General features: G+C 41.9%; 1 protein-coding gene across 1 annotated transcript; it reads left to right on the top strand.

The window, feature by feature from the left end:
* Positions 1 to 481: 481 nt before the first annotated feature.
* LOC137280882 (serine/threonine-protein phosphatase 6 regulatory ankyrin repeat subunit C-like) lies at positions 482 to 1303 on the top strand. Its single transcript, XM_067812074.1, has one exon. The coding sequence runs from the start codon at positions 482 to 484 to the stop codon at positions 1301 to 1303; it is 822 nt and encodes a 273-aa protein (XP_067668175.1).
* Positions 1304 to 24393: the final 23090 nt, after the last annotated feature.

Genomic DNA, 24393 nt, shown 5'->3' with positions numbered 1-24393 from the left:
TCGCCCATAGCAGCGGGAACAGTGTACTAAGGGCATGTCCTAACCCTGGGATCAAAAGGCATTCTATATGGCTGTCTTTGCAATGTTGATGACATGCGCCAATGACCAGGCAGGATACGAGGTCTGGTGTAATTACACTTTAATAGCCATCCATAAACGTATGCCAATAATGTAGGAGGGCTGAACGACCGACTCTGCTTCTATCACAGACATACTATTTTGTCAGTCATATGGACAAGTTTTCTTCCAGAATATGACTTTGTTTCATTTCAACTCGAACGTTTGGCAAATGTTCATTTCTTCCAAAAAGCATATTTTTCCTAATTTATATTTTTTTCTGCTTCCACTACATCCGTTGAAACGAACTATGAAGAATATTAAATAAAAAATATAACTGTGTAAACTATTCTAATAGATGACATGGTGTTGATACATAAATGTGATGAAATCTCCCGTCATGTGTTTGTCTGTTTAGTCAACAATGGAACCTTTGAAAGGCAAACACCCGAAAAATTCTGCTCTCCATTTCGCCTGCCTAACGGGAGACATAAAACGAGTTAAGAACATTTTGTCTCTAGGTGGGAATGTCAACGCTCGTGGAATGCTGAATAGGACACTGGTGATGCTGGCAGCATGGAAGAGGCAAAGAGAAGTATTAGAATTTCTGTTGCGTCAAGGAGCTGATGTAGGTCTGGTTGATGGTCGTGATGACAGCATCCTTCACCTGGCTTGTGTTGGAGGGGATGGATACATTGTAAATCTTATCCTCTGCAAGTACATCACACTTGTGAACATCGATGGTAAAGGCAACTATGGGAAGACTCCAGTTATGGAGGCAGCATATGCAGGGCATCTAAACGTGCTACAGCAGCTTCGATCCAAGGGGGCTGATATGTCCTTGGTTGATGATGGTGGCGACAACGTCCTACACTGGGCATGTGTGGGAGGGCATATTGAAGTGGTCAGCTATGTCCTCTCCATAATTTGTTTTGACATGAACTGTCGGGGAGTGTGTGAAAGGACTCCAGTGATGGCGGCAGCTGTCCACGGTCATGAGCAAGTGTTTCATGTAATCGTGAGCAAAGGAGGAGATATGACACTAACAGATGCCAAGTGTAGGAACATATTGCATCTCGCCTGTCGTGGAGGGAATGTGGAACTTGTGAAGCGTGTCTTGTCCAAGAATATTTTCGACATCAACAGCAAAGATCATTTCGGAAACACGGCACTGATGGAAGCATCTGTTCAAAGACACAGAGAAATGGTGAACTTACTTCAGGGCAAAGGAGCTAAATCACTGTAAGGACATTGTGATGATTATGTTGTGGAAACCGTGTTACCAAACCACAGAGATAAAGATTACGTTTAATTATTTAATGTGTACAGAGGCATAAGTTTACGACGGTATTGTATTGGTTAATATGGATAAGGAAACTGGTGCTACCGAGTGCGTGAGTTGGGTTTACCATCTCGACAAGACTATTCCAGATTCCCAGCTCAGTATGTGGAAGGAATTGTATAAAATAATGCCCTTTGGAGTAACCGATTAGTTTGTGTATTGTGCTGACAAACCTAAAAATAGTCCATATTTGAATCATATGTTCCTGGGGTATCCAAGGGACGTAAACATGCAATACGAAATGTGACAACACCCATACCCTCTTCAGTAACGTTGGCAAAGGGTGATATGTGTCAGTGCTTTTATGTTCACACGTTAATACAGACCTATGTTGTGCGCAAACATACTGGACCTTGTCTCAGTTTCAGTAAGCGTTGTAATGTCTTGTAACTAGACAACTGACGCCACGATTCATTATTTTAATGGTATACTAGAAGAAACAATCACATTTCAGAATTCAGGAAAATATTTGAGACAAGTCGTTTCTTTAAATTCAACTTGTCATTGTTTAATATAGCTAAAATATCCATTATTCATTAATCAGTAATCAGTAATCAGTTGATCAGGATTTATAGTTTCATCATGCATGTTTGTGTATGTTAAATAGAAGGGGTTTTGTTCTTAGTAGGATAAAGCCGGTGGATATTTTTTGTATCCCATGGGGTCATATAAGGATATCAATGCAAGTTAGAGCGGTCATATGCAACTTTTAGGAACTACTTTCACAGTGTAAAGGATCGGCGGTGGTGTTCGGATTGACGACCATGGTTAGGGTACTGTCATTGCTTTTATCTGAGAAAAATTAAGCAGGCGTTCGAAGATTACAACTTCATGTCCCCGCCCGACTGTCGGTATTTGCGAGAGGCACAGGAATCCAGATACACAATGTCACGCGAAGAGTATTTGTTGTTTAAAAGGATAATAGAAGGTTACTGAAGTGCACCTCCAGTTTGTTGTTATTTTTCAACGTATGCTAAGATTTGCTGACATCAGTACTTTCGTTAACATAAAAGCTTACTGGGAACTGGATGACCTAACGCAATCAGCTGAGTGATCAGGAGAAAAAATGTGTCACCCGGCTTGTGACTTAACGTATTACTCCGCACCTGTTTGTGACGTCATAGATATTCCACTAAGTTTAGTTTCATGACTTGTGGCTTTTGGCATCGCTGTTTTAAATCAGAATGACGTTGTATAATAATATGAACATTGTGTTATTCCTAATGCAGGATATTAACCATCGCGAAAACACACGAGGGTGAGGACCTATTTATCATACAGTGTTATTCTTGCTTTAGAATTAAAAAAGTGCGATTTCATTTCCTCCAGCTCATGAAACTAAACTTTGTGGGATTTGCCGCATATCTTTGATGTCACAAATATGTTCGTAGTAATATGTGACGTCACAAGATCGATGACGCAGTTTTCTACTGATCACTCAGGTGACCGCGTTAGGTCATCTAGCTCCCAGTTTTGTTGTCAACAAATCTTAGCTTACGTTTGAAAAATAACAAAATACAGCGTTGAATTTCAGAAATATTCAATATAACCTTTTGAGCAAGAAATACTCTTTCATTTTTGCGTGACGTGATGCACCTGGATTCCGCTACCGTTCTCTAACTAACGCTGGGGACACTGTTGATGGTAGCTTCGCAAGCCTATAGGTTTCTTTCTTCGTTTTGTAATCTACCTCATCTATCATTACCAGGCATGAATTTTCTTGGATCAAAACTCTGACAGTACCGTACCAACGGTCGTCAGTGCCGACACAGTGGCCAACTCTTGACGCCATTTACACTGTAAAAGTAATCAGAAAAATTTCATATGACCTCTCTAATTTGAAGCGATATCTGTTTATGACCCCAATGGGTACCTAAAATATCCTTTGGCTGTCCTGCCGAGAACACTGTCCATTGTATGATAAAATTGCTCATTACACGAGGGTGTTTTCAGATGGTTAATGTCCTGCATTAGGAATAGACAGTTTGTAATTAGCTCACCAAGGCTTGCTAAATAATATGATTTTTCCTAATGCAGAATATTAACCATCCAAGAACATACTCGTCTGGCAACATATATCTATAAGTTTTCCCGAACAAATCTGATAGTTTCAACCATTATTAATGTCATCATATGTTATATTTTGGATTACACATTCTCGGTGAAATATACCAATTAAAAATTAAACAAGTAGTGAATATTCCATTTTGCAAACAAACCACTAGCTAATGCATATGGGAAGAAGTAATATACATGTATATTCAACATTTCCAAAATAAAAGGAATAAACCGTTACATTTTCCCTTAATTTTCATTTCTCGTCTATTTCCTCCGTGGCTTCATCACACTTTTTGACTGGTATATTAATCCAAGGACTTTGAGCCGCCGTGGCTTCATCACACGTTTTGACTGGTATATTAATCCAGGACTTTGAGCCGCCGTGGCTTCATCACACGTTTTGACTGGTATATTAATCCAAGGACTTTGAGCCGCCGTGGCTTCATCACACGTTTTGACTGGTATATTAATCCAGGACTTTGAGCCGCCGTGGCTTCATCACACGTTTTGACTGGTATATTAATCCAGGACTTTGAGCCGCCGTGGCTTCATCACACGTTTTGACTGGTATATTAATCCAAGGACTTTGAGCCGCCATGGCTTCATCACACTTTTTGACTGGTATATTAATCCAAGGACTTTGAGCCGCCATGGCTTCATCACACTTTTTGACTGGTATATTAATCCAAGGACTTTGAGCCGCCATGGCTTCATCACGCTTTTTGACTGGTATATTAATCCAAGGACTTTGAGCCGCCGTGGCTTCATCACACTTTTTGACTGGTATATTAATCAAGGACCTTGAGCCGCCGTGGCTTCATCACACGTTTTGACTGGTATATTTATCCAGGACTTTGAGCCGCCGTGGCTTCATCACACGTTTTGACTGGTATATTAATCAAGGACTTTGAGCCGCCGTGGCTTCATCACACGTTTTGACTGGTATATTAATCCAGGACTTTGAGCCGCCATGGCTTCATCACACTTTTTGACTGGTATATTAATCCAAGGACTTTGAGCCGCCGTGGGTTCATCACACGTTTTGACTGGTATATTAATCCAGGACTTTGAGCCGCCGTGGCTTCATCACACGTTTTGACTGGTATATTAATCCAGGACTTTGAGCCGCCGTGGCTTCATCACACGTTTTGACTGGTATATTAATCCAGGACTTTGAGCCGCCGTGGCTTCATCACACTTTTTGACTGGTATATTAATCCAAGGACTTTGAGCCGCCGTGGCTTCATCACACGTTTTGACTGGTATATTAATCCAGGACTTTGAGCCGCCGTGGCTTCATCACACGTTTTGACTGGTATATTAATCCAAGGACTTTGAGCCGCCGTGGCTTCATCACACGTTTTGACTGGTATATTAATCAAGGACTTTGAGCCGCCGTGGCTTCATCACACGTTTTGACTGGTATATTAATCCAAGGACTTTGAGCCGCCATGGCTTCATCACACTTTTTGACTGGTATATTAATCCAGGACTTTGAGCCGCCATGGCTTCATCACACTTTTTGAGTGGTATATTAATCCAAGGACTTTGAGCCGCCATGGCTTCATCACGCTTTTTGACTGGTATATTAATCCAAGGACTTTGAGCCGCCATGGCTTCATCACACTTTTTGACTGGTATATTAATCCAGGACTTTGAGCCGCCGTGGGTTCATCACACGTTTTGACTGGTATATTAATCCAGGACTTTGAGCCGCCGTGGCTTCATCACACGTTTTGACTGGTATATTAATCCAGGACTTTGAGCCGCCGTGGCTTCATCACACGTTTTGACTGGTATATTAATCCAGGACTTTGAGCCGCCATGGCTTCATCACACTTTTTGACTGGTATATCAATCCAAGGACTTTGAGCCGCCGTGGCTTCATCACACGTTTTGACTGGTATATTAATCCAGGACTTTGAGCCGCCGTGGCTTCATCACACTTTTTGACTGGTATATTAATCCAAGGACTTTGAGCCGCCGTGGCTTCATCACACGTTTTGACTGGTATATTAATCCAAGGACTTTGAGCCGCCGTGGCTTCATCACACGTTTTGACTGGTATATTAATCCAGGACTTTGAGCCGCCGTGGCTTCATCACACGTTTTGACTGGTATATTAATCCAGGACTTTGAGCCGCCGTGGCTTCATCACACTTTTTGACTGGTATATTAATCCAGGACTTTGAGCCGCCATGGCTTCATCACACTTTTTGACTGGTATATCAATCCAAGGACTTTGAGCCGCCGTGGCTTCATCACACGTTTTGACTGGTATATTAATCCAGGACTTTGAGCCGCCATGGCTTCATCACACTTTTTGACTGGTATATTAATCCAGGACTTTGAGCCGCCATGGCTTCATCACACTTTTTGAGTGGTATATTAATCCAAGGACTTTGAGCCGCCATGGCTTCATCACACTTTTTGACTGGTATATTAATCCAGGACTTTGAGCCGCCGTGGCTTCATCACACGTTTTGACTGGTATATTAATCCAGGACTTTGAGCCGCCGTGGCTTCATCACACGTTTTGACTGGTATATTAATCCAGGACTTTGAGCCGCCGTGGCTTCATCACACGTTTTGACTGGTATATTAATCCAGGACTTTGAGCCGCCATGGCTTCATCACACTTTTTGACTGGTATATCAATCCAAGGACTTTGAGCCGCCGTGGCTTCATCACACGTTTTGACTGGTATATTAATCCAGGACTTTGAGCCGCCGTGGCTTCATCACACGTTTTGACTGGTATATTAATCCAAGGACTTTGAGCCGCCGTGGCTTCATCACACGTTTTGACTGGTATATTAATCCAGGACTTTGAGCCGCCGTGGCTTCATCACACTTTTTGACTGGTATATTAATCCAGGACTTTGAGCCGCCATGGCTTCATCACACTTTTTGACTGGTATATCAATCCAAGGACTTTGAGCCGCCGTGGCTTCATCACACGTTTTGACTGGTATATTAATCCAGGACTTTGAGCCGCCGTGGCTTCATCACACTTTTTGACTGGTATATTAATCCAAGGACTTTGAGCCGCCGTGGCTTCATCACACGTTTTGACTGGTATATTAATCCAAGGACTTTGAGCCGCCGTGGCTTCATCACACGTTTTGACTGGTATATTAATCCAGGACTTTGAGCCGCCGTGGCTTCTTCACACGTTTTGACTGGTATATTAATCCAGGACTTTGAGCCGCCGTGGCTTCATCACACTTTTTGACTGGTATATTAATCCAAGGACTTTGAGCCGCCGTGGCTTCATCACACGTTTTGACTGGTATATTAATCCAAGGACTTTGAGCCGCCGTGGCTTCATCACACGTTTTGACTGGTATATTAATCCAGGACTTTGAGCCGCCGTGGCTTCATCACACGTTTTGACTGGTATATTAATCCAAGGACTTTGAGCCGCCGTGGCTTCATCACACGTTTTGACTGGTATATTAATCAAGGACTTTGAGCCGCCGTGGCTTCATCACACGTTTTGACTGGTGTATTAATCCAGGACTTTGAGCCGCCGTGGCTTCATCACACGTCTTGACTGGTATATTAATCCAAGGACTTTGAGCCGCCGTGGCTTCATCACACGTTTTGACTGGTATATTAATCCAGGACTTTGAGCCGCCGTGGCTTCATCACACGTTTTGACTGGTATATTAATCCAAGGACTTTGAGCCGCCGTGGCTTCATCACACGTTTTGACTGGTATATTAATCCAGGACTTTGAGCCGCCGTGGCTTCATCACACGTTTTGACTGGTATATTAATCCAGGACTTTGAGCCGCCGTGGCTTCATCACACGTTTTGACTGGTATATTAATCCAAGGACTTTGAGCCGCCATGGCTTCATCACACTTTTTGACTGGTATATTAATCCAAGGACTTTGAGCCGCCATGGCTTCATCACACTTTTTGACTGGTATATTAATCCAAGGACTTTGAGCCGCCATGGCTTCATCACGCTTTTTGACTGGTATATTAATCCAAGGACTTTGAGCCGCCGTGGCTTCATCACACTTTTTGACTGGTATATTAATCAAGGACCTTGAGCCGCCGTGGCTTCATCACACGTTTTGACTGGTATATTTATCCAGGACTTTGAGCCGCCGTGGCTTCATCACACGTTTTGACTGGTATATTAATCAAGGACTTTGAGCCGCCGTGGCTTCATCACACGTTTTGACTGGTATATTAATCCAGGACTTTGAGCCGCCATGGCTTCATCACACTTTTTGACTGGTATATTAATCCAAGGACTTTGAGCCGCCGTGGGTTCATCACACGTTTTGACTGGTATATTAATCCAGGACTTTGAGCCGCCGTGGCTTCATCACACGTTTTGACTGGTATATTAATCCAGGACTTTGAGCCGCCGTGGCTTCATCACACGTTTTGACTGGTATATTAATCCAGGACTTTGAGCCGCCGTGGCTTCATCACACTTTTTGACTGGTATATTAATCCAAGGACTTTGAGCCGCCGTGGCTTCATCACACGTTTTGACTGGTATATTAATCCAGGACTTTGAGCCGCCGTGGCTTCATCACACGTTTTGACTGGTATATTAATCCAAGGACTTTGAGCCGCCGTGGCTTCATCACACGTTTTGACTGGTATATTAATCAAGGACTTTGAGCCGCCGTGGCTTCATCACACGTTTTGACTGGTATATTAATCCAAGGACTTTGAGCCGCCATGGCTTCATCACACTTTTTGACTGGTATATTAATCCAGGACTTTGAGCCGCCATGGCTTCATCACACTTTTTGAGTGGTATATTAATCCAAGGACTTTGAGCCGCCATGGCTTCATCACGCTTTTTGACTGGTATATTAATCCAAGGACTTTGAGCCGCCATGGCTTCATCACACTTTTTGACTGGTATATTAATCCAGGACTTTGAGCCGCCGTGGGTTCATCACACGTTTTGACTGGTATATTAATCCAGGACTTTGAGCCGCCGTGGCTTCATCACACGTTTTGACTGGTATATTAATCCAGGACTTTGAGCCGCCGTGGCTTCATCACACGTTTTGACTGGTATATTAATCCAGGACTTTGAGCCGCCATGGCTTCATCACACTTTTTGACTGGTATATCAATCCAAGGACTTTGAGCCGCCGTGGCTTCATCACACGTTTTGACTGGTATATTAATCCAGGACTTTGAGCCGCCGTGGCTTCATCACACTTTTTGACTGGTATATTAATCCAAGGACTTTGAGCCGCCGTGGCTTCATCACACGTTTTGACTGGTATATTAATCCAAGGACTTTGAGCCGCCGTGGCTTCATCACACGTTTTGACTGGTATATTAATCCAGGACTTTGAGCCGCCGTGGCTTCATCACACGTTTTGACTGGTATATTAATCCAGGACTTTGAGCCGCCGTGGCTTCATCACACTTTTTGACTGGTATATTAATCCAGGACTTTGAGCCGCCATGGCTTCATCACACTTTTTGACTGGTATATCAATCCAAGGACTTTGAGCCGCCGTGGCTTCATCACACGTTTTGACTGGTATATTAATCCAGGACTTTGAGCCGCCATGGCTTCATCACACTTTTTGACTGGTATATTAATCCAGGACTTTGAGCCGCCATGGCTTCATCACACTTTTTGAGTGGTATATTAATCCAAGGACTTTGAGCCGCCATGGCTTCATCACACTTTTTGACTGGTATATTAATCCAGGACTTTGAGCCGCCGTGGCTTCATCACACGTTTTGACTGGTATATTAATCCAGGACTTTGAGCCGCCGTGGCTTCATCACACGTTTTGACTGGTATATTAATCCAGGACTTTGAGCCGCCGTGGCTTCATCACACGTTTTGACTGGTATATTAATCCAGGACTTTGAGCCGCCATGGCTTCATCACACTTTTTGACTGGTATATCAATCCAAGGACTTTGAGCCGCCGTGGCTTCATCACACGTTTTGACTGGTATATTAATCCAGGACTTTGAGCCGCCGTGGCTTCATCACACGTTTTGACTGGTATATTAATCCAAGGACTTTGAGCCGCCGTGGCTTCATCACACGTTTTGACTGGTATATTAATCCAGGACTTTGAGCCGCCGTGGCTTCATCACACTTTTTGACTGGTATATTAATCCAGGACTTTGAGCCGCCATGGCTTCATCACACTTTTTGACTGGTATATCAATCCAAGGACTTTGAGCCGCCGTGGCTTCATCACACGTTTTGACTGGTATATTAATCCAGGACTTTGAGCCGCCGTGGCTTCATCACACTTTTTGACTGGTATATTAATCCAAGGACTTTGAGCCGCCGTGGCTTCATCACACGTTTTGACTGGTATATTAATCCAAGGACTTTGAGCCGCCGTGGCTTCATCACACGTTTTGACTGGTATATTAATCCAGGACTTTGAGCCGCCGTGGCTTCTTCACACGTTTTGACTGGTATATTAATCCAGGACTTTGAGCCGCCGTGGCTTCATCACACTTTTTGACTGGTATATTAATCCAAGGACTTTGAGCCGCCGTGGCTTCATCACACGTTTTGACTGGTATATTAATCCAAGGACTTTGAGCCGCCGTGGCTTCATCACACGTTTTGACTGGTATATTAATCCAGGACTTTGAGCCGCCGTGGCTTCATCACACGTTTTGACTGGTATATTAATCCAAGGACTTTGAGCCGCCGTGGCTTCATCACACGTTTTGACTGGTATATTAATCAAGGACTTTGAGCCGCCGTGGCTTCATCACACGTTTTGACTGGTGTATTAATCCAGGACTTTGAGCCGCCGTGGCTTCATCACACGTCTTGACTGGTATATTAATCCAAGGACTTTGAGCCGCCGTGGCTTCATCACACGTTTTGACTGGTATATTAATCCAGGACTTTGAGCCGCCGTGGCTTCATCACACGTTTTGACTGGTATATTAATCCAGGACTTTGAGCCGCCGTGGCTTCATCACACGTCTTGACTGGTATATTAATCCAAGGACTTTGAGCCGCCGTGGCTTCATCACACGTTTTGACTGGTATATTAATCCAAGGACTTTGAGCCGCCGTGGCTTCATCACACGTTTTGACTGGTATATTAATCCAGGACTTTGAGCCGCCGTGGCTTCATCACACGTTTTGACTGGTATATTAATCCAGGACTTTGAGCCGCCGTGGCTTCATCACACGTTTTGACTGGTATATTAATCCAAGGACTTTGAGCCGCCGTGGCTTCATCACACGTTTTGACTGGTATATTAATCCAGGACTTTGAGCCGCCGTGGCTTCATCACACGTTTTGACTGGTATATTAATCCATGACTTTGAGCCGCCATCCACAGAGTGAAGTAAACAATCATCAGCACATAAGTGAACGATCCAGTCACGGCAGACTTCGAGGCTTCCATAAACAAGGACGTCGTACAACTGATTGTCTAGACAGCGTACTTTGTATTCCTCTCTGAACCTGGTGCCCCATTGTAAGTGTATGGGTTGAGCCCCCTCCCATAAAATCTAAAAGTTAAACGAGACTTACCTGTAAGTTGAAGTTTGACTGTGGTTCTATCAACTAATCTACGTGAAGGAGGGGTTACATGAGATTGCAAATGCGCATGCTCGAATCAGACGTTTGAAGAGTTTATGAGGGAGTATCCTACATAAGACCAAAATTGTTTAGGGAGGGATAATACAGCGGTGGGCATGTAACCCCTCCTTCACGTAGATTAGCTGATAGAACCACAGTCAAACTTCAACTTACAGGTAAGTCTCGTTTAACTTTTAGATTCTATCAGCTAATCACGTGACAGTCACGCTTACATGAGACTTCGAAGATGGATGCTCACTCATAAACGGATTTCCAATTCAGGTCAGAAATAAAAAACACCAAGAACATGGTACGACATATGAGGACTTTTATTTTCGTGAAACATACATGAAAATAATAGTATGTTCGCATGTTGCCTGATAACTTCAGAACTGTGGTACTAGAAAACCATTTTCCTAAAATGTATATTTGCAAATAACACTTGCAATAAAACACTTCTCGAAACAAGTTAAGCATTCATTTAAGAGAAATTTCACTTGCAGACTGTGTCCCTTTTACAAAAGCACTGATTCAATACATGGACCCGTCAGTCCCTTTAGTACAACTCATTGCAGAATTGCTTCGACAAAACTATTATCTCTTGAAACAATTGTCTTATCATAGAAACTGGCAAATGTATGCTCAGATGACCAGTCTGCTTTTTCAAGTATTGTTCTGATTGGCACAGAGGCCTGCCGTGCTGCTGACGTAGCTGCAGCCCTAGTACTGTGAGCAGCAAATATGTTAGTGTCAGTACCTGCTTGAGCCAGGCCAGTCCTAATCCAACGTGATACGGTGTCCCGTGATACAGCCTTATTTGGTTTGATATATGTAATTAACAGTTTTTTCTCAGAACCTCTTAAATCGGCTGTTCTTCTTAAGTATTCTCTCAGAACAGTGACAACACACACACGTTTGTCCACTGAATATTTCTTCAGAACCAAAGGTTTTGCCAGTCTTCCAGGCTTAGATTGCTTAACTAAATCAGCAAAGTGAAAAGTAATGTCAGAGTCCTTCTCTGTCATGTTATTTATGCTCAATAAATGTAAGGTCTGACCTCTCTGGGCAGTTGTCAAAGACATCAACAATACTAATTTGATAGTCAGCTCTTTCAAAGAAATAGACATTGTTTGCAAACTTTGCAGGAAAGTAAGAACATCTTTTACGCTCCACACCTCCAAATATTTCGGTACTGGTGGGTTCTCTTGAAAAACAGCTTTAAGAAACCTAGATACCATTGGGTGACTACCACATGGTGGACCATTAAGCAGTACAATAGTAGATAAGGCACATCTTGCAGTATGCACAGAACTATAACTCAGTCGAGTCTGGACGAGCGAGAATAGGAAATCTAACACATCTGCTAAAGATGGCAAACTGAAATCAACTTTCCTTTGAGAACAAAACTTTCTCCATCTAGTGAGGTAACTGGCATACTGCTTGCGTGTTCCTTTTCTCCAAGATTTGACAAGGAACTTGGCTGCTTCATCAGAAATTCCTCTCTGTGTGAAGCAATACCGGACAGTTGGCAGGCTGTCAGTCTCAGCCTCCTGGCTATGGGGTGTGGCAGACCTTCCACACTGGTTACAAGGTCCTTCCGCACGGGCAACATCAGGGGTCTACAACACAGTAATTGCAATAAATGAGCAAACCAAGTTTGTGTAGGCCACCATGGGACAATAATCACTGCTCTGGCTCTATCAGCTTCAATCTTCTGCAAACATTTTGATAATAAACACAACGGGGGAAACATATAACAATATTCCTCTGTCCATGACACATGAAACGCATCAACTGCAACTGCCTCTGGTTCAGGTCTCCAGCTAACAAACCTTGATAATTTCCTATTTAGCCGTGATGCAAACATATCTATTGTAGGGTTTACATTCAAATGCTGAATAATTTTCTTGAATACTGATGCATTCAGAGACCATTCTGTTCTATCATTAAATTGTCTGGATGCCTTATCTGCCTTTATGTTTTTAGAACCAGCTATGTGAGAGATAGTGAGCCAAATATTTCTCTCCATACACCAAAACCAGATATTTTTTGCAATATTGTTGCAATCGACAGATTTGGTACCTCCCATTGCTTGAAGATATGAAACAGCAGTAGTATTATCTGAAAGCACATGGACATGTTTTCCATTGAAATTGTTTGTTAGTGAAAGGGTTTGGAGTGACATCATGATCGCCTTAAGTTCCAACACATTAATGTGATAACCTCTCTCTTCCTCGGACCATCTTCTTCCAACACTGTATCCTAAATTTGCCCCCCAGCCTTGTTGGCTAGCATCAGTAGTCAATGTAAAATCAGGGTTTTGGAAGGGACCAATTCTATTTGTCGATCCTAAAACATTATCCTTCCACCAAATTACCTCTTGTTTAGATTCAGCTGATAGACACATATTTGCATCAAAATCACCTTTACTGTGTTTTAGAGCTGCTGTCTTCTCCATTTCAAGAGATCTATAGTATAGCGGACCAAATGTTACAGCAGGAAAACACGAGACAGTCAATCCTAGTAGTCTAGCTATATCTCTTATTGCGTGATGAGTATTCTTGAGAATCGATGAACATGTCTCGGCAATGTGTATTGCCTTATCATCTGGTAATTCTATTATCATTTTTTCTGAATCCAGAATAAAGCCTAAGAATTTCATTCTCCTTGAAGGTCCAAAATTGGACTTTTCGTAATTTATTGTAAAGCCTAAATCTTTTAGCAACCCTGCCACGTCTTCTACAGATGCCTTGCATTCAGTTCTCGTCTCTGCCTGAGTATATGTGTCATCAATATACCCCATACATTGATTACCTTGCAGTCTCAAGTGTGAAAATACCGGCTTTAGCAACTTTGTGAATATACGAAGGGCACAAGCTAACCCGTTTGGCATACATGTGAATTGGTACAAGTACCCATTCCATCTGAACCTTAAATATTTCCTATGATCTTCATGTACACTCACTGAATAATAAGCATGTGTCAGATCAACTGATGCCATGTACATATTCTTTTTCACCAAATGCAATACTGTTTTTAGGCTTTCCATTTTGAAGTGATGGTACTCTATAAACTGGTTCAGTTGTTTTAAATTCAAAATCAAACGATATTTGTTATTTTTCTTCCTTCTAATGAAAATATTTGAAATAAATTGGTCATCAGTTTCTTCTGCCAGCTCAATGACACCAAGTGTTTTTAGGACTTTAATCTCTGTGTGAACAATTTCCTTTTCTTGCTTATTGAAATTGATTTGTTTTGGCTCTTTAAACTGCGTTGGGTTTTGTATCATATCTATTTTCAGTCCTGAAACAATGTCTAGAATATACCTGTCATGGGTCAGCTTCTCCCACTCCGATAAACACAGAGCTATTGAGCCTGCTTTAAAGTGAGCTTCTGAATTTGAGGAATGACACTGACCTACCTGAGCTGAGTCCTCACTCTCACTCGCTGGGGTCAATACTGCTAGTTCTTCCCCTCTCCTCTTTTCTTCTCGAAACTTCTGTTGTATTGGGGGTCCCCTGCCAAAAAATATCCAGGTGGGAAACCACGACCACGGCCACGACCACGGCCTCTGACTCTGCGGCCAAACTGGTTGTTATAAGGCACATAGCGGGCAGTCTCGGGATATCCACGACCTCTGCTGATTGATTTCCCAAGATGACTGGCCATATTCATGTCTTTCAGACTTTTAGCAATATCATTACCAAACAGGTAGTCACATGAAGTGGGTGCACTTGGAGAACATAAAGGTCGATACTGAGAATTCAGATGCGGTCGTATGAGTTCTTTCCGCCTTTGAACGGTTTCCCTGTTAGAATAGGAGGCCATAGTCAATGCATCTGATAACTTGTTCACCATGTCAGAGTAGACAGGAGGAGGGATATCCTTCTTGTTTTTCATCAGCACTTCTAGTGTAGCAACCACACATGTGGCAGCTTTTACCACGCCATTTTGAACTTTTTGCATTCTACAGTCCATAGATCTCGCTCCGGGATTTATAGAATCCCACAGAAGTTTGTTTACCTCGGGAGTGTTCAACCCATCACAATTTCCAGGCCTTTTGATCGACTTAATTTTTGTCAATAAGGACGATTCGTCCGGTTTTGTCTCAAAGAGTTCAGTTACCAGGTCCGCCAATTTTGCGTCGATAGGATCACCGTCCGACTGCTCAAGCAGCAAGTTAGAACGGACAGCACTCAAAAATCGTATCTCGTCAACATTTTCCTCACCGGAAGGCGGCATAGCTACTTCCTGCTCATGCGCCGGGTGTGTGTTAAGCAACTGGTTTGCAATTCCAACAGAACCGGTTTCGGTTCGTACACTTATTGAACTTTCATGGGGTTTGTTCTGACTCGGTTCAATATAATCATTTTCTTCCTCCTCATCAAGTTGACCATATGGTTGGTCTTCTGCACCGTCATAATAGAACGAATCTATTTGTTCCTGAAAATCACCTAATCTAGTGTCCATAGTTTGGCGCATGTTTTTCACTTCGGCCACCAGTTCGGACATCAGATTGCGAGAGGGTTCACTTTCAACTGCTTGGCCACTGGGGCCCGGAATAGCATTATTGCTAACTGGCGGTACTTTCCCGCGACTGGATTTTTTACCATTACAGTCAGTTTTGTTTTTGGACTTTGACTTGCTGTGTTGACCTGAGTGATCACTGTCTGCGGACGGACTTGTTATTAAACAAGCCTCCGCCATTATCGCGCCTCCGTCACAGGAGGTTTTAATATTGCACAAACTCAAGTTCTGCCGTTACAGATAATAATGATTGTTTTAACACTAATTATAGTGATGTTTTGGGAAGCTGGGTTGTAATTATACAACCATAAGCTGCTAATCAGTTAACATAATCTCGCGGGAAAAACTTATTTTTCCCAGCTGAGATTTGCACGTCCGACCTCTACGAGAGCACAGCTTTGCACTGATTCGAGTATGCGCAGTTGCAATCTCATGTAAGCGTGACTGTCACGTGATTAGCTGATAGAACTCAAAATTACTGGAATGTATACCTTACCAAGAGTGTGTGAGTGAGTGAGTTGGATTTTACTTTTCAGTCTGCAATATTCCTGCAATCTCAACCACCTGGACAGCAGGAAATGGCTTCACACATTCTAATAGTGTGGGGTATAGAACCCGGGTCTTCGCTTTACCCATTATGCCCTTAATTGACTAAGCAAGTGGCACATAATATTTACATCTGATCACTTTCTGAAACCTATTGAATATTCACTGTGCATTATAGATATATACTATAGGTGTATAATCGGACATCGTACATCGTACTATGTCTCAACTAAATCAGGAATTTCTGCGGAACGAGCAAAAACTTTAGCCACCTCTTGCACACCCAACAATCCCAGCCGAGGATATTCATACTTGCAGTAGAATGCTTCAATAAATGTTACGCTTTGAATTTGACAGGCCATTATCAATTACAAGTGGCAACGTGTATCGAAACTGTGTCACTAGAATCAGCAGCGTGTACAGTTCTTTCACAAAGAATTCTCGTGGTATTGAAAACCGGATCTAGTGTATACTGCATTGTGAGCTGCACAACAACTATCAATAAGGATGTGCCCCGTGCTTTGAAGTGTTACTGGCTGTCAAACACAGACACCTCCGATCTAAACGTTTGTGTTAAAGCTCGTTAAAACCAGTTCATTGAGGAAAGTTGGGTGATTTGCACGTTAAGATGATGGCCTCGTTTTGCATACATGTATCAGTGACACAAACAACTGATTTAATGTAAGATATCTTAGCACATCACAACTGAAATTCTTCAAACCCATTTGTCCAACTCTCCCAGCTGAGGACAGGTTCCGTCTTACAAAATGCAACACGATACTCACTATCGAGCTCACTGTCACTAACGATTGTAACGTGCTATCGAAAACTTTTGCACGCTCAAAAACTATGCTTCTAGCTAGATTTTAGAATGAAATGTCGAGGAGTATCATGACACATAATCAATGTACTTTGATGTAAGTTTGTTTATTTATTATTGGACGGTTGTATGATATTCAGACTGAAATATGCTAACAATGATCAGTTCAAAAACACTTAGAGAAAACTCTTTGCACGCTCCAAAACTGTCTGTACCTAAGAATTAAATGAAATTATGTCTACAGATATCATGGTGTATAATACATTTCGTGTGATTTAATTGTCCTCATTAATTTCTCTGTGAAGACATCTCAACCATGGGTGAAAACTGAGGCGACGGGCGATAGAAAAGTCTTTGGGGTACGGTTAGTGGGTGGTAGTGGAGGGTTGCAAATGCATGAAATTCAAGTTTTGGTATTCAAATTTCTTTGTCAGGAAATGTTTGCATCGTTTAAACAAATGGGTTCATAGAGACAGATTGTGCCGTATTACACAGACAGCAGCAATGGTGTAACGCTCACTGATTATGAGATATCCATAAGTATTCTCTTCAGTGAGGGTACAGGTGAACCATTTGGATCACTGTGTGTCTTGTGAAGTTAGTCAGCGAAAACAACTCACAAGATCACTGTTTACGTCTCACTGGAAGTTTTGTGCATCTCATCATAGCGTTAATGACGATGCTTATGATGACATGGCTCATGCTCATTTAGGAGATACAGACATTTTGTTTTCATTTTGCCGAACGCTTTAAATGACATTTACCGGTCTTAAATCAACAGATAAAGGACCGCAAAATGAAAACAGAATGCCTTTATCTCCATTCTAGCACGACTGACACGCGTTTGAAATCCGTACACTTTCGCGCGCAAGAGCACAGAGTTGTGATGGGGCGTTTTTCCAGGAATCAATATGGAATCGTCCAACTCAAGAACAGGATGTGCAATGATTTAGACAAAACATTTGCAAAGTACAAGAATTTTATTTTGGATGCTCAAACAACTTGTTTGTGTCTCTTACATATGGATACAATGCTGTCAGTTACATAGTGTAGAACCCCTAAACAATTTTATACAATCATATGCAACTGAAAAATCACCTCATCCCTAGAGTACATTACTATAGACTCGCCCATGACCTACAAGTAGGACGGCTGTAACGTGTGGTCGCTTCAAACTTTCAAACTTACTAACGGAAGTAATTATTAATCACCACGCTGCTGTTGCCAATTTGGAATAGACCAGACATGCCAGTTTTTATATTGGACACGTTTATAGTAGATGTGGATGGTGTAACAACTGACGATGCACCGGGGACCAAAGGCATCAGGTTAGGGATAGGTCGAGTGTTTTCATTGCCGGTGTTTTCTGTGCTGCCGATGAATCGGTGTTGTAGGATGATAAACTTTGATGGTTTTTGTGACCTCTTATTTTGACAATTTCTGTAGCCTCAACACCTGCATGTGATAAGAGTGTTAAGATAAGTTTGAAGCGTTTCCAAGCTTTCCTTCATCTGGGGAAATAATGTTAATGTATTTTAAGTTTATTGCTGTTTATAATAATATATTTAATTTTCATTTTATTTCATACTGTTTTGTGCCTTGTTTTGGAGTGGCAACCGTATTCAGTGCAGTCTTATACGGTGCGTAGGGCAGTTCCGGATTACTAACGAAAAACCACCTGCTTGTGCCTCCGCAAAAATATATCTGAACACCTAAGGGCAATTTCTGACTGAACAATGTTTCATGTTACTTACACCAAAATATAAAATTAATTCGATCCTGATTGACTTTAGAAATATCGCAAAAGAAACGCTCCGCCGTTACGGCAGTTCCGAATCATTTCAGGGTATTCCGGATCACGTGACATAACGAGGCAGTGTTCGGTTATTGGTGCTCGTTTGGGGCAACAGGGGTCTGTGTCAAACAGTAACACGTGTTTAATTAAATAGATGCGTTAACAATATCCATAATGTTGGATAACGATTAATTAACAAACATTGCAGTTGATAACAACACCCACTTGCTACATAGTTTTAACACTTGCTGCTCATAACAACATACTCCAGAATCATGATACCAGGTACCAGTGTGGGCTGAAAATATTTTACTGCATAAGTGGTTTATCTCTTCAGTATTGATATATATTATTTTGTCGTGAATTCTACATGCGACTTTAACTTGTACAGTTCAACTATCGAGGCAAAATAACCAATCTTTTCAGAACCTTTCACGCTCTATTCAGTCAGGAGCTTTTTAACATCACATCATCAGTTACTGATTGTAAAGCTAACGAACATAATCTATTACTACCAGCCTTTTGAACTCTTTATGGGTGTGTATCTTCTTGTGTTTAAAAATGAAACAAACTATAGCTCGAGTCTACTCCAACCTCATTGCTTCCGCCTCTGGCATAAGTAACAGGGTATTTTTGGTTGTCATAAAAGGTCACTTTCTGTTGCTGTGGTTAATAACGTAATGACCATGCCTCCCCTTTTCTCGGCTTTAAAATGAGAGATTGAGTGAAGAATTCTATCGAGATTTACAGTTTCTAGGGGTTAAATGTACGTGGCAGTGATCCGGAATACCCTTACCCACTGTACGACTGTTTTGTAAAGCGGTGTCGTGTATTACCGAACAAGCGGCCGTCACTGAACAAAATTCTTGTAGGATTATCGCCCTACAAACGTTAGCAACCTTCCGAGATGTGGGGCCCTGTCGCTAACCCGTGTTTTTCACAAACAAAAACGAAGCGCTGGTCCAATTGCCATCTCTTTATTTTTCCGTTCCCACCTTCCACGTCATACACACAAAATCTTTTTTGACGTCACCCACACAACTAATGTAAACATTGGAGTCATTTCGAATATATATAACATTCCATCCCCGCATATAAAGATATTGTGAGGTTCGTTTTGTGTATTTATTTGTGTTACGAGTGATGAAACATCGGGGGAATTACTTACTAACTTAGGCGTGATGTGATGTTAGCAGTTCTGTAATACCCGGCACCACTCTATGTGGAATCTATCCTTAACTCAGTGACACTCAGTGTGTGCTGAAAGATGTACCTGTATTCTCTTGTTGAAGAATTTCATTTGTACCTCTTGATTCCAGTAGGTCGTCATCGAACCATTCCGGTTTTAGACGAAATTCCTCTTAGAATATCTCGTAGAAGGTACCAAGGTGAAAATCGCCTATGTCTAATTCAAACGACATGTTTGTTTATAAACAAAAAGGTCAGCGAGTGCTATGTATTCATACGTAGGTGAAGCGGTCAACGTGTAATTAGCGGTCCTTTGATTTAGGTTTAAGGACGGTCACGTGCAGCAGTCAACCAATCAGAATCGAGTATCCCACAATGTCGTACTAGAATATATAATACACTGCATCATGGTAAATTACAGAACAGTATAGTTCACATCATAATTCATAATGATAACACGACTCGTACACATTAAAAGACTAAACCACATATGTATATTACAGGATGACATTGTTCCCATTCGTATGATAACATGTCTCATATATATTAAGGGATACCACGCAGGGGTATATAACAGAATGTCATTGTTCCCAACATAACAGTATCCATGAAATAACATGACTCGTGTTCGTGAGAGAACATGACGAAATCAGAAACGAGGCTGCGAATAAGGGTTTATTTTGGCGGTTGATACACAAGAAATACTCTACTGACATGCTGACACAACGATGTTCTTACTCTGCGTAAAATTCACTCATATTCACAGTCGAAAAGTCACGATGTGTTCCTTCCTTGTCAGCTGTTATAAAAGGCACATGGCGGTCAAAGGGAGATAACCCCTTTTATTTGATCATTTCGTACCACCATACAAAACAAAACAAAACAAAAAATAAGATGTCTCTTCACAACCTAGCAAAATCTTTCACAAAATATCAAACAGCTTGGATACACCAGTGTGTGATATGGCACACACGTACTCATCGAGAAGCCTCCCAAAAGCAGGTCTGTCTTCTACAACTTCAAGAACTTTTTCCCCATCTTCCTGGCACTTTTTGGGGCTGACTACAAGTTCCTGTGGGTCAACAAAGGATCAGAGGAATCAGCATTAGACGCCCATATATTCAACCATTGATCTGATCTTTGCGCGATGACCTTCTATTCCCCCGTCAAGTGTCATACTTCATCATCGGCGACAATGCCTTCCCGTTCTACACCTGGATGTGAACATCTTCAGAGGGACCACGACTGGGCCTCGACGAGTTCTAAGAAAATACCTTGGGGATTCTGGCAATGAGGTTCCAGATCCTCCTCATCACTCTGAATAATATCACAGACTTAGATGAACAGATACCACTGTGTTGCGTCACGTCTTTGAATCTCGTCAACATATGAGAACAGGGACTCAGAACCCAGAAAAGACAAACTTCAATACAGTTGTACAAGATGCATGTACATTTACAATTGGCAATCGATGTGAAGAAAATAAGAAACAAACATAAGATGAACAAACTGCAGCAGCACTTAAGGCAAAGATAGGGAAGATGCCAGCCTGTTCCGATTGCATTTGTGGTGTGCTCAGGGTGTACCTCAGGGTGGGTGGCAGCAGGTATTGAGTGTTGGTGTTGAGAGTGACCACTGACAGCTGCTTGGCTCTGATGAAGCAACTGGCATTAAATTACAGTTGTGAAGTCATTCCATTGTCTGCTCGCTCCATTACTTTTCGTGAATAGAGCGACATGTACCATGTGTACCAGTTTTAACCCTAAGAGCTCGACCGTCAACGCGACCAACTCGACCTAATGCCGATCTAAACTCGACCTTTTCTGGACCTGGTTTTGACACCTTCACCGACCGCAGGTCGAGAAGGAAATCGGGGAAGATTTTTTGAAATGTGAAAACTGTGTGATTCGAAGCACACACGCTTCAAGAGGCCTGGCATATAGTCTTCTATACACTTCTCTAACACCTGACTCTAAGACAAGATTGACTTGCACCGTATAGGTGACACTGTATAGTTAATAGTTATTACGAAAGATTTTCCTCATCATTCTGATCATGTGTATAGTTACAGTTTACGTCTTTAACAGAGTCAACTGATTCTTCCGCACTGACATTATCTGACACAAGACGGTTCAGTTCCACTCTGGTAACACCTTGTAGTGCGTGATACTGCTTAGGGATGGATCTGATAGTATGAGAGATGTCATTCTTAATCTTGTTGCCAGTCTTGTTTGGCCGCCGTGGAGAGGGGTGATTGACTTTCTGTCGGGACTTGGTGTCGTCTGCTTGCTGAGGTCACAGGAAAAAAAATCGTTGTCGACGTCGTTGCAGTTGGGGTCGATCTTGGCGTTGTTGTCTGTCACGTTGTGCGTTTTCTTTATTTGCTAATTTGCTTTATCTGTTCATATTCCAGAGTGCCGTTAGATTAGTTTCAATTGAATATAGTTTGGTATCAGCTGAGAAGTTTGTTTTCAGAAGTTCATTTTCCAAGTGTAGGATACGATCCCGATAAGACTTGTTTTGCTGACTTGCCCTTAAATCTGACCTTTCTTCTGGTTCGGTAAGTTTCTTGTCCATTTCTTGAATTTATATTTTCTTTACGTTACTCGTCAAGTTTCTCAAATCTTTGCACTAAGAGTTCTTTCCCATCATGCACAACTTGTTTTAGCATTGCTGGCTACGCACCAATGATGTAGGATCATTTTGGTCACCCTGCGTAGTTGCCGTAGTGAGGATAGTAGAGGTGGTGCATGAAGGTGTGATGTCGGAGGTCTCTGACGTGGTGGCATGCTTGTCGACGTTGGCAGCCATGGGTGTTGATGGGGGTGGTGGGTGGTGTTGGGCATGTGTATAGAGTAAGCAAGAGAAAGAGAGGAGTTTTAGTTTCTTGGAAATGCCTCAAAGGGACTGTAATTCGAGTGTATCAAGAATCAATGACATTCTTTCGAAATTTCATTCTTTCGCCATCAGCGCACAACCATGAGCGAAATGAAATGAAAATTCACGTGAGAAATAATAAAATGATTTAATTTTATTTTATATCACGAAGAAATGATATATCATCTTCTTTTAAACACATATATTGTAAATTTAGCATATTACAATGATACATTAAGGTGTAATTCCAGCGCTAACGCTGACCCGGATCCATCTTGTCCACCGAGCGTAAATCCACTGTGCCACTTTGCCAAGGTTGATAAGAATGGATTGCCAGAAGTGATGGATCATTATCGAGAGCAAATTAGAGAGGTATAAGATGGGGTGCAAAACTCTTCAGAGGTGTGCAACCTTTAAAATTTTGTACAGAAGCCAAAAGGAAGTTACGTATTAGTTACCTCCCTTTCGGTAGACTGTCACTCAACTTCCAAACACAATTATCAAAGGTATAAAAGCAAATGTAGCTGTTATTTTGCATAAACAGTTTTCCGCGTGATTTATATTTCATCTAACACTGAATTATAATACCGTGATCATGGTGATATATTAATCGATACTAATGGCACTAAAAGGCACTAATTAATGCAGTCTAGGAACTCCCACTGACACATATCAAACCATTTAATAATGTTAAAATCCGGTTTCATGCTTCAAAGCGTACAAATCCCGCATGAATCCCTCTAATGAATCGTTCTTTCAACATCCAAGATCTGTTGTCGAAATCCACGATTCTGGTTGGTACAACTCACGGTGCGTTGGCAAAAACTCACTGTCACAAATTGATGAAAAATATCTCCAAGACTGCCAACTTGCCATACAGGTACACAAATCATTGCCTTCACACAACAGCTGTTACTCTGTTATCCCCTGCCGGAATCGGGTTTAAAGTTTAAAATCATACTGCCCCGAATCCAACTGTGTACTGAAGAGGTCGTACGTACCCGGCCATTTTGCAGGGGTCTGACCGCCAATGCGTCGATTCTTGTAGCGTTGCCATTGTTTCTTCATCTAAGTCCTCTGCGCACTTGGAAAGTTTTACAATTGCGTCCGTGATCGAAATGTTTCGGGGCAGTCGCAATTACACCTTAAATATCAACTTCCTTAATCAACAGTAAGTCAAACTTTTTGACTATTATACCATTTGATACATTTATGCATAGATAAGGCAGACATTAAATATGGACAATATGCATTTCAGTGACAAGGTATTCAAGTCACGGTCAAGCATAATGGATACGCGCAGGTTGTAACAGAATACGCCTTTTCTAGTGTATATAATTCATAATGACACTATATAAAATGAAACTGATAGCAGCCCTCACTGACTGTTTTATGGCGTTTCAAAGAATAGTTCAGTCAGTTCTTTGCAATTTTAATTAAAGTCACTATATCTGTGTAATAGCACGAGTCTGGCCATCAATGGACGTTGTGTATTTTTAAGAAGGTGTTATATGGAAACACTAATGGCCAAGCTCGTACTATTGTCCCAGGTTATTAACACTCTTTGCTGCGGGATGAAGCACAACTGAACACAATATGGCTTTAACA

This window comes from Haliotis asinina, chromosome 4, assembly GCF_037392515.1.
Source record: "Haliotis asinina isolate JCU_RB_2024 chromosome 4, JCU_Hal_asi_v2, whole genome shotgun sequence".
In the NCBI taxonomy this organism is placed as follows: domain Eukaryota; kingdom Metazoa; phylum Mollusca; class Gastropoda; order Lepetellida; family Haliotidae; genus Haliotis; species Haliotis asinina.
The sequence above is the reverse complement of the archived record's forward strand: the minus strand, read 5'-3'. Positions and strand labels throughout refer to the sequence as shown.

Coding starts and splice junctions, on each gene's coding strand:
- LOC137280882 (XM_067812074.1), top strand. CDS start 482: ATGGAACCTTTGAAAGGCAAACACCCGAAAAATTCTGCTCTCCATTTC.